Genomic DNA, 15,051 nt, shown 5'->3' with positions numbered 1-15,051 from the left:
ATCACCTTTTCCTGATCCATGGGGATGCCAACTCCCAGTTGTCAGGGCCTCCTCAGCAGAGGCGGTGCCTTCTGCCCATCACCCCACATATACTATCATCCCTCCAGAGACTGAGTGAGGGCTGGGAGGACAGGGACTCCCTCTGCTGACACCACCAAAAAAATGACACCGCCCCACTGGGAAGTCACTAGGCCTTCATATTGTTTTCAAATAACATTTCTGATTATGAGAACCCATGAGCAATTAGTAAAATATAGAATATACAGCAGAGTAGATGGGAGGTAATTAAAACGATCAATAATCCTACCAGCCTCAAAGAACTGCTAATGTGCTGGGATACCTTTTCCCAGGCATTGCCTAACAGATAGGGGGTGTGCGTGTGTGTGTGTGGGGGGGTGTGTGTGTGGGTGTGTGTGTGTGTGTGTGTGTGCGTGTGTGTGTGTGTGTGGTGTGTGTGTGTGTGGGGTGTGTGTGTGTACATACATATGTGTGTATATAGTATATACATACATAGTATATTTTAAACAAAAACTAAGATCATACCTAATGGACATCTTTGTAACCTGACTTTTAAAAACTAATTGAGATCATATAATATATCCCACATCATTAAGTAGTCGATTAAAACTTGACTTTGCACGGCTGCCTAAAATTCCAGAACTAGCCCTACTGTTAAGCATTTAGGTTGCTTGGAATTTGTTGCTATTTGGAACACCCAGGAAACTTATGCCTATGATGCAAACCCCGAGTGCATCTCCTGTCTACTTCCGGGAGATCTCTTCCAAGAACTGTATCTCTGGGCCCAAGGGCTCCACGTGGCGTTCCAGACGGTTTTCACTCACTGGTCCTCTGGCAGGAATAGGCCCCTGAGGGCCCCGTCCTTCTCCTCAGCGTGACTCCCGACTGACCCCTCCAGGCTCTGGGTGCTCTCCGTGGGGCTGTCCATGTCTGACTCTGGGGGGCCCTCGGGCGGGGCCAACGTCATAGCCTCCTCCTCATCCTCAGGAAAGAAGCCAGGCTCCCTGGGGAGGAGCTCACCATCAGCAAAGGTGGAACCTGGCACCTTGCTGCCCTGGGAAAGACAGAGGGGGACAGAATGAGTGAGGTTGGCTCCCCGGGGCTCAGCATTCCTCATCAGATGGCAAGGACGAGGGCAGGGATAGGAGGAATTGGGATGCAGGGACCCTGAGACCCCGAGTATGAGAATGCCTGCCAGGTGATTCATCTCGGGGGCCTCTCACACAGGCCGCCTCATGAGAACCAGTGAGGAGTCGGAACCCCAAGGGACAACCGTCCATGGAGAAGGGCCACAGCCAGGCCAGCCACATGGTTCAGGGTACCTAGGCAGCTTGCCAGGGTCCCCATCAAAAGTTTGCAGAGGTTACTGGTGGAAGTTTAGAGGCAAAAAAACAAAAAAAAACAAACAAAAAAAGTCTTCAGAGGAAGCCAAATGATTTGGAGAAGGCTTCTTGGTGATGGGGTTCAGGTCACAGCCACAATGAACGGCCACCTAGGACAGTGACCCTGACCTAGCGGAGTTTGCTGCAACATGGGACAGGGACATGTGCAAAGCATGACATGGATCTACCTTCCACGACTCTGGACACATCCAGTACCCTCTCGGGACCTTAATTCTCTCTGTAAATTGGGAATGGCAATGAAATCTTACAGGATCATGGTGTCACAGTAGGACCTGAATGAATAAGTCCCGGCCACAGAACTTGATGCCAGCCTGGGCGGAACAGTCTGCCTCGGCCCTGCCACAGCCATGCAGGGGAGCAAGAACACCAGGTGTTTTTTTCTTTTTTCCCCTTCTTCCTCCTCCCCCCACCCCACTCCAGTTCAAGCCGTTGTTTCTCAGTCTAGTTGTGTAGGACACAGCTCCCTGGACCATGCTGGTATTATGAGCCTTGCGCTCCCCCCAGCTGAGGTAGTTGGTCGCCAGTCATCAAATGTCTGCTCACGGCCACTCACACTGGCCGCTCATGTCGGCACACAGTAGCCCACGGTAGCACACAGCAGCCCAGCTCCATGGAGAGTCGTTGTTCACAGTCATAATCTTAGCTGAAGAGGGCGCAGCTCACTGGCCCATGTGGGAATCGAACCGGCGACTTCGGCATTAGGAGCATGGCGCTCAACCACCTGAGCCACTGGGCTGGCCCTACACCAGGTCTTTTAACTCTGAGCTTTGGGCTGGTCCCCAGTGCCTAGCACACTGCCCACCACAACATCAGTGTGTTATAAAGATTTGCCTGAATCTCTTGCTAAAATCATCCAGGAGAGGGGTGATTTAGTCAGAGTCTAGTCTGAGGGACAGCTTTCTACAAACCACTTCTTGGGGCTTCTTCATCTCTGAGGTGGTATGTACCTCCCCGGTGGCTCTGCTTCTACCTGCTCCCATCCGAGATGTCATCCTGTTTGCAAGGTTCCTGGACGTGCTCCTTGGCTAGGGCTGGCTGAGCCCCCCACTAAAGGGGCTTCCTCCAGCCCCAGAACTGTAAGAAGGGTAACAGTAACAAGGGCTGTGGAAAGCCTTCGGGCATCTCAGACGAGATCAGGAACCAGGGACATCTGAGAAAGGAGGCCAGTGACAGGCTTGGCTGAGCCCACCCAGATGTGTGCAGCCACCCCCACCAAGACATCCTGGGCTAAGAAGAGATGGTGATTAATGAGCTTGGCTCCTGCCAGTGTCATGATTCCGGCTGAGTAGCAGATGGATCAATAAAGCCGGGATCGGGCTGCCAGGCCGCCCTGACTGTGGAGGCCGAGGGGCTGTGTGATTAAAATCACCCATGGTGCTCACATAGCCCTTTCCACCTGGATGTCACTAATCCAATCCCACATGGCTCCCAACCTTATCAGATCTTGTACCCTAAGGCAGCTCTTCATCTGCAAGCCCAAAGCTGTATCCCAAAGGGAAACCAACATTTACTAAGAGACACCAAGTTTCAGAGACCACACTGAGAGTTGATGTATTATCCAATTTGGGCTTCGTGACAACTCTTGAGGGCAGCGATTCTTATCCCCATTTTACTAACGAAGACGTCAAGTTAGGCGAGTCACCTGCCAGAAGTCCTCTGGCCTGCCTCTGAAGCCGTCACCTGCCCTTGGCCACTACATGCAGGTTCCCTTGATCACTGATGCAACCCACACTTCATGGATTGTCAAATCTCATGGTGACAATGAGGAAAACACACATCACAGGGACATTTTACTGATTATGAAGCCCACGCACCCCTACTCCACATGCTGACCATTTCCCACCCCCAGCAGGGAACTCTTTGCGGATACCCAAGGAGAAAGAAGGCAGGAGGGAGACAGCCCTCGGAGGAGAGCCGGGGATCCCGGAGGAGGAACGCACATGCTCTATTCCTTTGCCCGCAAGCTTTTCACCTTCCCAGGCCCACGGGCAGGGGAAAGTTAGCGCTGCTAGGAATCCCGGCTTTGTGGCCTACATGAGCGCTCGGCCACTTTCCGCTGGGCATTTCTTCACCGCCCTGTGAGTTGGGTCTCCGTCTCCTCTCTGTATAAGTGAAGTGACTTGCCCGGAGCCCCGTGGGAGGTAGTGCAGGGCAGGTCTGGGACTGGTCAATGAGTCACCAGCGCCCACACGCCCCCTGCAGCACCACGTCAGCAGGGGTCCCGAGGAGGCTGCTGCCCGCTCTGCTCCCAAAAGGCAGGCAGGGTGCCAAGGGCCGACCAGCATCGTGCTAAGTGTCCAGTGTGGCCTCTAAACCACTTGTGTTTGCCTCACTGGACACCAAGAGATGGAGGCTGAGTTTCTGCTGGGCATTTTGCCCTGAGTCTCCCAACTCACGGTGCGCAGGTTGGACCAATGGCCCCCTCTCGCTTGCCACCCCACAGCTACATACTCAACTCCTGGCAGGCGGCCCACGGCCCAGACCGGGGTGGAAAGAGTGGCCTCAGAATGGCTTGTCTCAGCCACAGGTGGAGCAGCAGAAAGGATCAGTTGCCCCCACAGGCGTCCCTCCCGCCTAACAAGACCACCAACCACCTCCTCAGGCATATTTTTACCCTCTGACTGAGCGGAGTCCACATCTGCCTGGGCTGGCACACTTGACAAAGCGTCCCGTCTGTCTCTCACACACACCCCCATTCATCTCTCACAACGCCCCCGGAAAGCTCCGGGAGGTGTACACAGCAGAGATTAAGGATTCATTGTCTCCATCTGACACATGGAAGATGAGATCCAAGTGGGCGGGGGCTGCCCTGGAACTTCCCAGCTACAGAGGGCGGTGCTGCGCCCTGAAGCCAGGCGCCCCACCCGGCCCCTCACCCAGTCTCTCTCTCTCAACATGTCAGCCTTTTCTCTTCAAAATAGCTGCTCCCTACATTAATACCTTTCCACGCAACTCACAACTGTTTGCCCAAGGCAAGTGGTAACTTTAATTATAACTTCAAAACCGTTTCCCCCTCAATTCAGCTATAAGAAAATGAACGGTACACCTCGGTTAGCCTGGCACAGTACTGCTTTGATATTTGTCCTGGACGAGAGTGGCCCTGTCACCTGTGCTCCTCCCTGAGGGCCTCGGTCTTGGCCCAGCTCCCATTCCCCTGGACCCTCTGAGAAAGCACTTGGGTGCAGCACTGGGCCTGAAAGGGGTGCTGCTGGGGTTGGGAGACCGCCTGCTCCGATGTCAACACCTCAGGCAGGGAGGCAAAGCAGGGGTAGCTGCTGGAAGGCACCTCTCAGTCCCACCCTGAGCCACTGTTCACTGGCCACTGGCTGGGAGAACCTAAAGGCACACTAGAAACCTTTCTTTTATGTTTTGTAGATAAAGTTACAGAGGGAAAGGCAGAATTCACACATAATAAGAATATCACCCTCAGAGGGTTTCCCGGAGGCCTGGGAAGATGTTCAATCTGACAGCATAGGCTTCCCGAGCTGTTACCCTCCAGCCAGGCCCCCTGGACTGGTCAGGGCCCCGCGACATGTCATGTGTGCTTTCCAGAAAGAGATCTTTGGGGAATGTGCAGGAACTAAAGATGAATCCGCCTGGGGGTGGTGAGGCAAATTCTACTGCAGCTGCAAGATTTCGGCGAGTTCCCAGACAAACCCAACGCTGACTCCAGGCAGTGGGAACCGGGCTGTGACAGCCCCTAGGATGGCGGGAGGTCCTTCCCATGAAAGCTGGGGGGTGGTGAGCAGGTAGAAGATGATGATATCACACCACAGGGCACCTCATGCTTGTCGGCCTTTCTATGCTGAGAACCCCGAGGCCCAGAGAGCTGCCCACTCGCCCAGGCCACCGGGTGTGCGTCCAGATCTGTTTGCACAGCAGTGTGCTCCTCTGGGTGCCCAGGGGAGCACCCAGGACGCCTAGGATGGGGTCCTGGACCTGAGACCTGCTCTAGAGGGGTGGCAGGCTCAGGAGAGTGGGGAATGGGTTTTCACAGAAAGGGTGTGTCTATTTTAGGGAGGCCTGTAGGGACGGGACAGTATCCTCCACAGGCAGCATGCCTACCCGTAGGCCTCTCCCCTGGGACCCAGAGCCGGCCCTGGGCACAGACCTCTGTGTCCCTGGAGGCACAGGGCTAGCCACTGTGGACCACTCAGGTGTGGGTGGCATATGTCCCAACCACTCCATGTCATCTCCTCCCACCCTGCTGAGGGGTCCTAAAAGTGAAGGGAGGTCAAACAGGTGCCGTATTCCTCCACAAGCCCCAGGAAGGACACCTTTGCTAGGGCTGCTGGGTAGGGGCGCGGCTCTGTAGACTGGCAGACTGGGTTTTAGTACTGGCTGGCCCGGCCACTCACAAGTTGTGTGACCTTGGGCAAGTGATGTGTAAGCCCTTGACTCCTGACCTACAGAATGGAGACAGTCACCTCTACCTCAGAGGCTAATCTCAGGGCCACACATGACAATTTTCACAAGTTCCATAGTCAGGAGCTATGGGAGCATTACATCCTGATCTGGCCTTGTTCGGGGCTATGTGTTACAGAAGCTGAGCTGTCCTTGCTGGTCCTGGACAGACAGGAGGCCAGGAGGGACGCCCTCTTCAAGAGTCTGGGACCCAGGCATTATCTAAGACCAGGGGGTTTCTGGAGAGTTCGGAGGCCCAAGGCTAAGGAAATAGGCCACAGCCAACTGCTCAGCTAACCATTCTGTCTCCAGCTTGGGCTGGATGGAGCTGGCCCGGGCTGGACGTGGCAGCCTGCAGGCACACAGCCTGCCTGTGAGTCCCCTCTCCAGTCTCAAGAGCGGCGTTCACCTGCCAGCAGGCTCCAGTCACCCCTTCCTCTGTAGGAAGTTGGCATGGGTTGAATTCAACAGCTGGTGAAAGGCCAAGTATCAGTACCGGGAGAGGGGAGTTAGAGTGGGGGGGGCATCAAAGCCTCAAAGTGGCCAACAATGCCCCACTGTCCACGCTCTTGGCGGGGGCGCAGCGGGGCCCAGACACGACGATGTCAGTTGGTCCTCCCCTCACTGATGGGGCCCCAGAGGGACGATGCCGCCAAGTCACACACACCACTCCTCTGTATTTTCCTGGCAGCTAATGTACGGAGGACACGGACTCCAGGTGAACCCATGTCCACATGCCCTGGGGGCGGGGAAAAGACCCTCATGGGGTAACCATGGGGATTTCTACACCTGAGCCCGCAATGGTCAGCGTTACAGGGAGACACGGTAAGTGAGGACGCCAATATTAGCCAGTATTTGTGGAACCAAACTGCTCTGTGGAATGGGAAGCTGGGAAGAGCCCAACGTGGTGGGTGGCTCGAGGCCTGGGTGCCAATCCTGGCCTGGTCACCGGCTGGCTGTGTGACCTTGGATAAGCTGCTCCATTTCTGAGCCGCATCTAAGAACAGGGATGGAAATACCTACCTGGCAGGATTGTCATAGAGAATCTAGAACAATGCTACATACCTCACAGATGCTGGAAACGTGGCAGAGAGGGACAGAGTGGCCTTAGGAGCAAATCCCAGCTCCACATGGCACTCAGGAGCTCTGCGACCTGAGGTGCACTGAACTTCCCAGTGCCTCGGTTTCCCCATCTATGTAATGGAGTTAACTATTAGTAGGATGAAATGAGTTGGCACATGTTCTAAGCACACACAGAAAGTGCTCAATAAACCTGAGCTATTACTGATCCAGCCCCCAGGACCCTGTCCTTCTGACCCGGTGGCATGCTGGGCAAAGGTAAGCTGGGTTCCGCTTTCGGGAGCCAGACTTCACTGGTTGCAAAGCCTTCCCTCCAAACATGCCAGGTGCCTCTTTTCTGCCCACCAGGGTCTTCTTCTGCCTGCTTTCTTGGAAGGTCTATTTGCCCACGAACGACACCCTTTCATAAGTATTGGGATAAGACGCTGCCTGGGTAAGGGAGTCGGGAGGCGCTGAAGTTCCTGCTCATCCACCCCCAGCCCTGGCAACGGCTCCACTCCCCAGGCAGTGACTCGCAGCCACAGAACAGCTCTGTGGGGATCAGGCTGGGTAAAAATAGCTTGGGCGGGCACATCCCAGCTTCCCTCGCAGCCAGGCACCAGCGGGCACACGTGGAACCCCACTGTAGGGAAGGTATGGGGGAATGGGACACAAACCAAGCCTAGTCATGGGAAAAGCCAGCCTGCCACCTGAGAGAGGCTGAGCCGGCCTGGGGGCCAGGCGAGGGAGGACATCCTTCACTGCACTCCCAGCCAGGAAACAGCCCCGGAACAGCGACAGGCCTGGTTAGGTCATGCTGGGTCTTCCCCGTGGGTAGCAGAAGATTCAGTTTAAGGAGCTCACTTGTGTATGCCAATGTCCCGAGGGCCACAGGGAGGGGATGGGGTTACATGGGCTGGTATCCTCTGTATGCCACGGTGGCTTGGCCACTCTCATCATGCAAAGATGGTGGCGGCAGAGATTAGCAAGCAAGCCAGGCTGTGCCCAACTCCTGTCTGTGGCCACCAGCCTGTGCCCTGAAGCCAGGCCTTGCTCTGCAGGCGGGTAGTTGGTGCTCATCAGCGGCTGGTAAGAGATCCTGATTCAACAAGAGGGTTGCCCAGGTGCCACTCAAGGGGCAAGGGTGGGACATGAAGGGGGATTTAAACACCTACACGGGGAGGCTGGTGCCTCCGGCTCGCCTTCTGAACAAAAGTAATCTTGGCTCAGATGTAAGGCCAAGGGCAAACATGGGGACACCAGGTTACCAAGCCTTGTGAGTTTATCATGCTTCTCTGCCAGCCCTGGGGACTGACCTTATATTGTGAGATCAAAGCTCTGCGGACCAAACTTCCTGCTCAGGTAGGGAGGCTGAGGTCAGGAAGGTAGGAGAGGCTGCCATGTTCCCCCCAAGGGGCCCGCTCAGAGAGTGGCAGGAACCACCCCCTCCAGCCAACCTCCCTCCTGGCACGGCGTGGTGGCCAAGGCAACTTTCAGGCTCTCTCTCCTCCAGCCAGGGGCTCTCGGATCCACCTCCTGAACCCTCACCGCAGGGAGGGTACAACCTGCAGCTCAAGACCACCCTTCCCCTGGGCTTGGAGCTCCTCCTCCAGCAGCCTCCAGGAGCAGAGCTCAGTGTGGACACCCCAACTGCTATACTTTCCTTTTGTCGTAAAGGGACTGAACTTCCAAGTGCCTCGGTTTCTATGCTGAGAACCTCCGCCTGCAGATCTCAGGCCGGGGGGCAGCACTGACAACCGCTGTTTCCACAGGAGTTCACTTGTCTCAAGTGGGAAATCCTAAGAGGGTTTGATCCTCACATCACCCCCACCCCCTGAGGGAGGTACTAAATCACCCCATTTTTACAGAGGGGGAGACTGAAGCTCTGGGGCAGACGTGGTTCGGTTCTGGATCTGGCCTCTACCGGCCCTGGAACCTCAGGCTGGAAAGGAACAGAAGAGAAAGAGAAAGCCATGCCAGTGCTTCTCAAGGAGTCCCACGCCATTTATAAGAAGCAACGTCGGTGAGATAACACGTTCTGTGACTGCACACAACGCCACAACGAAAGGGGTGCGGAAGCCGACACTGCCTTGTTTTCAATGTTTTAATCGCAACTCCAGTTGTCTCTCTCCTCTGTCTCACACCCTGCCCCCAACACGCACGCTGTTGACAAAGTCTCTAATCTGACAAATATTGTCAGATTAGATCAAAAAAGTGTCACAAGAGGGCAAGGGAAGGTGAAGGGGATATGACGTAGCTCCCAGAAAAACTCCGAAATGAAGGATGTCGTTAGCCCCCTGGCAGCTACTCTAAGATGAGAGATGGGCCAATTCCCTGAAGGGTGGTGGAGCAGAGGGACTGGAAGTATTCAGGCATCTAATGTACCCCCAGTAAGGGGCTGGGAAGGTGGGTGTGGAACCGGCCTGCACCAGAGGTGTTTTGTCTGGCTGACCGGCTCATCCAGCCGGCCTCAAACGCTGTGAACTTGAGACCAGACCAGCTTCCCTGTGTCCATTCAGACCTTCCAACCAGCTCCCCTGTGTCCAAGTTCACCCATCACCCTTCCGGATCAGGGCAAACTTCCCAGGAGCTTGCTGATGATGGGAAGAGAAGTGCTGCCCAAGCTCGCTGCCAGAGTGCCATTTTCACTGTAAATAAATCAACTGGCATTTTGGCTCTGAGCATCCATCCAGGGATAATCTGTGGGCATGACTGGCATGAGTCACAGAGGTGTGGGAAGGGGCAATAAGATCTGCTTCCAAGCCCATTAGGCTCTGGGCCAGACCCTGGACCCCACTGGAAACGCCCCTCACAGTGGGGACCCCTGTCCTGCCAGGAGACACTCAAGCCCTCGGTTTCCACTGTGCCACTTCCATTCCAATCACATATTCGAGCATGTCAAAAGTTAGTGGTAAAAAATAAAAATAAAAATGTGTTACTAAAAATCTAATGGAGAAAAACATGAAATAAAGAAAAAATGCTTAAGTCACCCAAAAGGATACAGGATAAAAGGAAGAAATGAAGAACAAAGATCAGATTGGGGCAAATAAAAACAAATAATAAACAACTCAACCATATCAGTAATGCATTGAATGAAAATGGAATAAACCATCTTATTAAAAGACAAATATTGTCAGCTTAGATTTTTAAAAAAACAACTTAAGCAAGAGGACACAGAGAGGTGAAAAGTAAAAGAACAAAAACAGATATACCATGCAAACACCAACTGAAAGTTGGAGGGGCTATATTAATATCAAACAGAGTACGCTTTAAGGTAAGAGATAGAGGGACGTTAAGAAATGATAAAATTTCATTTAATAAGATGTAACACTTGCAAACATTTACGCATCTAATAACATGGTTTCAAAATATATAAATCAAAACTTACAACTAAAAGTTGGAGATTTTCATTCCTCTCTCTCAGTAATTGATGGAGCAAGCAAACAAGAGAATTAGAAAAGAGAAGATCTGAACAACAGAAGCTTGACCTGACACAAATAGAACACTACACCCAGCAATTACAGAATAAAACTATTAGCTCAATGGTTGATCAATGGAGGAATTGGATACTTGCACAGTCCCAAAGAATCGTCCTCCAGATTACTGCGAGACACCAACCAACCCTCCTGCCCCATACCTCTACCATGGAGAAAACAGGCTATTGTCACTTTAATGCAGTTATCAAACCTACACCACCTAACTGGGAACAAAAGGACCTTAGCCTACAAACGCGACACCATGTTTCCCTGATAATAAGACCTAACTGGAAAAGAAGCCCTAGCATGCTTTTTCAGGAGGACATCCCTTAAACATCAGCCCTCATGCGTCCTTTGGAGCAAACCTTAATGTAAGACCCGGTCTGATTTTCGGGGAGACGCGGTACAATATGAAGGACACGGCGTCATCACCTATCATGTAATCTGAACAACACTGAATTCTCATCGGACCTCAGGATCTATGAGAAACGGGAAAACAGGGCATAGAGCAACACGTTACATGTCACCGCAGGGAAATAATCCGGCAGCAAATTTGTGGGACCCGCTACAAGACAACTGGCCTGGTTATTTCAACAAGAGAATGTCACAAAAAAGAGGGAGGGGGTTTTCCAGGCCAGTGGCTCTCAAACTTGAAAGTGCATCAGAATCACGTGGGGGTGGGGAAGGGTTGTGAGACTGAGATTGCACCAGGGTTTCTGATTCAGTAGGTCTGGGGTGAGGTCTGCAAATGTGCATTCTATAGGCCGAAATAGATTGAAAGAAAAGAAAGAGCATTTCTAACAAGTTCTCAGGCGGTGCTCGTGCTGCTAGTCCCAGGACCACACTGTGAAAACTAGTATTACAGACTCATCAGAAGACAAAACCCAAATGCCCAAATGTCACCCTTGATCAGATCCCAGTTCAAACAAACAAGCAAACAACCACCTAGCTGTAAAAGACCTTTTGGAGACAAAGGGGGAAGCTGGAATATGGATTAGCTATTCGGTGATATTAGGGAATGAGGCTTGATTGGGTTAGGTGTCTTAATGGTATATATAGTAGTTATAAAGGAGAAATGTCCTTAGTTTTGATAATGTCTTGCCTGGTTTGCTTTAAATGGTTCAGAAAAAAAAGTTATATACGGAGAGAAAGCAAATACGATAGCAGCACTGGAGAGCACCTGGGGCGTGCAAATCCTTAATGGTGCAGTTTCCTCCTGGACCAGCTCCATTATGGTCTGTTTTGGTTGTAGGGGCTGGTTTGGATGAGTCACTGTGGGGTACTCTTGGGTGGCTGATAGAATCATGGCTATTTGAGGGGCTGTATGGGGGGTTCTGGAGCCATGGAGGCTGGGGAGGGGTGCTGTGAACCCCTTTATATCACAGCTTTGGGCAAAACCTTGGGGACTTACAAAGGTCGGTGGCTGGGCCCTAGTCTCGATGGAATGGCTTCCCATCATCAGTTCTTACAGGTCTCATTTCCCAGTATGTTAGAGGTAAACCTGACATACTAATACATAAAACATGAAAGACAGTTAGTTGCTCCAAACTCACTGGTTAAAGAAAAGTATAAAATCCCCGACCAGTTAAAGGCTAACTGACAAATGACAAGCTAAAGCTCCATTTAAAAAGGAATCTGAAGGAGTGAAGCCATTCTTCAAGAATGCTACCCTAGAGGGAGCGCCAACGGCCACGGCAAGGCCGGAGCACCCACCTCCAGGGCCAAATGAGCCCACGACAGGACCTGAACGATGAGCGGCCCGGGTTCCGGATGATCAGGCCTAGATCATTTGGATGCAGGGGACATGTGGCTCCAGCTCTAAGAATGATCGTCTCTAGAAGGTGAACCACGAGTCGTCACATTACTAGAAACTTTTCCAAATAGAGCCTGTGGCCCAAGAGCTGTCCCCAATGGGCCCTTCATCAATGGCAGCTTTTTGCCTGAAGGCAGAGCTGCCTCCCCTCCACTCAGGCTCACCTGGGATGTCAGGCTCTGCTCACCCTCTTCTTTCTCCTCCCCGTGAAGGATGGCTCCAAAGAACCTTTCTGTTATGGGCAGAATTGTGTCCATCTCCCCCAAGTTCATATGTAAAGTTCCAATCCCCAGCACCTTAGAATGTGACTGTTTTTGGAGACGGGGGTTTTTAAAGAAGTAATTAAATGAAAATGTAGTCTTTAGGGGGGCCCTAATCCAATATGACTGGCATTTGGCCCTATTTATATACGAAGCTAAGTAAATTATTTCCATCTCTTGTACTCTTTCCATAATACAGGTATATTTTAATTTTAAAGAAGTGTATGTGCAGTTCAGCCAGAGGCATTTAAAACTGTACAAGGCAATCTTTGTTTGCCCAGAACTGTATTTAGTGTAGTTATAATAGAAATGTAAAAGTGATTTTTACCTCAACAGTGATTGGTTTACAAGAGAAGAGACCAGTAGTTAGCCCTAGAACGACAGGCCTGTGCCACAGAGCCTGTAATCCTGGGTCAGGCCACCTCTGTGGCTAGCAGTGCTCAGTAATTGAGCAAGATATTACCAGTTTCTCCATGCCAGGCGGTATTTCTGGCTGCTTGAAATCTGAGGCCGATTTCTTCCCTTTGTTGTGGTCAGTTTGGGAAGGAGGGCCCATACCACTCCTGGGACACGTGGTCACCTTGCTCGGCTGTGATGCCAGCCTTCCTCTGACATGCCAGAACAGGACACCCCCTCTTCCCTCCACCCCAGGCTGTCCTTCCGGGGTCAGCGATGGTGACTGAGGGGCCAGGCAGATACTGCAGCTGAATTTGCCTAAGTGACCCATCTCCTAGGAAAACCCAGAGGGGATGTGGCCCCAGGGTCAACTTCTGCTCCACAGCGACCAAGTCCTGAATGGGGTGTGTGATGGTCCCAGAGCTGAGTGCCCCATCCAGTGAACCTACCCCCTAAACACAAAGGATTAAAAGGGGCCCCTGAAGCAGTTGACCCCCGGACCCCCTAAACAGACAACAGCCTTGATTTGCAAATGAGAATGTGGACTTTGGAGGCAAACTGTTGGGGATTATGAAAACAGAACTTAAATTGCTTCCACATCTGGAAACCAAACCCCCGCAGCCAGCCCCAAGAATTCCAGGCATGTCAGCCGACAGACACTGCAGGTCAGGGAGGCGTTTCCTGTTAGCTGAGCCACCGGCATCCAAATACCCAAATCCATACACAAGAAGTTCTGTCTGCACCAGTGGCCCACAGAGCCACACCTGAGAGAAAGGAAATCCCGGAGGTACTACTCGGGAGCACAGGCCACATGGCTAGAGTGTGCGATGTGCTTTACTGAGGTCGTCTCATTTTTCTTCCTCTAAATGCCAGCAGGTGAATACTGTCTCTTCCTGACAGACGAGGGCATGGTGTCAAGCTCAATCCACTTTCCTCTGAAGTAACGCTGCGGTTTTTCTCTCTATGCCCCTTTGTCATCACACAGAAAGGTAGGGCCATGTAAACCTGAATCAGGAACCCTTAACTTCAATCACCCCAGCTAAATTCTCAAAAAATGACTTCCCAAGTACCTGTTGGGAAGCGCCAGTTCCTACCCAGCCAGTGTATCTGAGAAAATCACGACTGGCCAGGTGTGGGGCAACTCAAAGGTCAAAAGCCAATGAACAGGCTACACGTTGAAAGGGGCGCACATTAAGGGCTCCCTGGCTCTCTGAACAGGCAGCTATTTTGGGTTACAAATTATAGCTTTTAAGGATGTCGCTGTTTGAAGAGAGGGCTTAATTACTCCCAGTCAAGAGTCTGTGGGGCTTGCTTTGGGGGCTCCATGTTTTATCATCACGATAAGAGGAGCTTAAAGTGAAAGCTTGGAACTGGAAAGTGGTGGCCCAGGCCAGCTCACCCACCTCTCTGGATGGAGCAGCATTCCTTCAGTGGGGCACATTCAAACGAAGTAACACGAACTCCCCAGGGAGAGGCTATGTGCTTCAGGGAGGGCACGCCTGAACAGAACTGACCCTGCTGGACAATCTAAGGCCAGGGTGAGTACCTACTCCACCCGCTTTTGGCCACAGAAACCCTCAGGTCTTGGAAGGCCAAGCAAAGTGCCCATGTCCATGTGACCCGCCCACCTGGAAGACAGATGGGAGGGCCAATGACAAGGCAGGGCAACTCTCCTCCTCTCCACTCCTGCAGCTCTCCCCACCCAGCCCTCTGTTCTTATAACCTCCTGGCACCTCCCATCAGCCCAGAGCCCCCGCAGTGATGCTTGCAGGCTCAGTTCAAGTGTCGCTTTTGTCCTTCTGCTTTTACCAGGTCCAGCTACCCAGGCCGGGGTTCTCTGAGCCACTTACTCGCACTGGGGCTGGCCAGAGCTCAGCTTTGGGGTCCATGGGCCAGGGCAGGTTGAATGGGCTCACGTCCTTTCCTAGGCTTTCCCACAGTGGGGACAGGTGAGAGAGCACTAGGTCTGTCCGCAAGCAGAGTTTGGGGCTCAGAGGGTAGGAGGTCCCAGGGAAATCTACTGAAAGCCCATCAAGACCCTCTCAAAGGGTCTGTGGGCTCCCCAACTGGCCACAGAACCAGGCTCTGGCTCCTCACACCGCCCCGTCCAGCCATTCTCGGCCATGGGACATGATACTGCCATTCCCCTTCCCCTCGTACCCCAAGCTCCGGTCCAACTTTACCACCACCCCCATGCTTCGGGCTTCCTTATGCCCGAAACA

At 52.5% G+C, this 15,051-nt stretch overlaps 1 protein-coding gene across 2 annotated transcripts in view; it reads right to left on the bottom strand.

Moving 5' to 3' along the window:
- RAB11FIP4 (RAB11 family interacting protein 4) overlaps positions 1-15,051 on the bottom strand; it is a 97,470-nt gene that overhangs the window by 14,377 nt on the left and 68,042 nt on the right. For both annotated transcript variants that reach the window (XM_081028126.1, XM_081028127.1), the window contains one exon: positions 843-1,072. In XM_081028126.1, coding sequence (XP_080884252.1) covers positions 843-1,072 — 230 coding nt within the window. The remainder of the gene's footprint in view (positions 1-842; positions 1,073-15,051) is intronic.

This window comes from Rhinolophus hipposideros, assembly GCF_964194185.1.
Source record: "Rhinolophus hipposideros genome assembly, chromosome: 20".
Classification (NCBI taxonomy): domain Eukaryota; kingdom Metazoa; phylum Chordata; class Mammalia; order Chiroptera; family Rhinolophidae; genus Rhinolophus; species Rhinolophus hipposideros.
The sequence above is the reverse complement of the archived record's forward strand: the minus strand, read 5'-3'. Positions and strand labels throughout refer to the sequence as shown.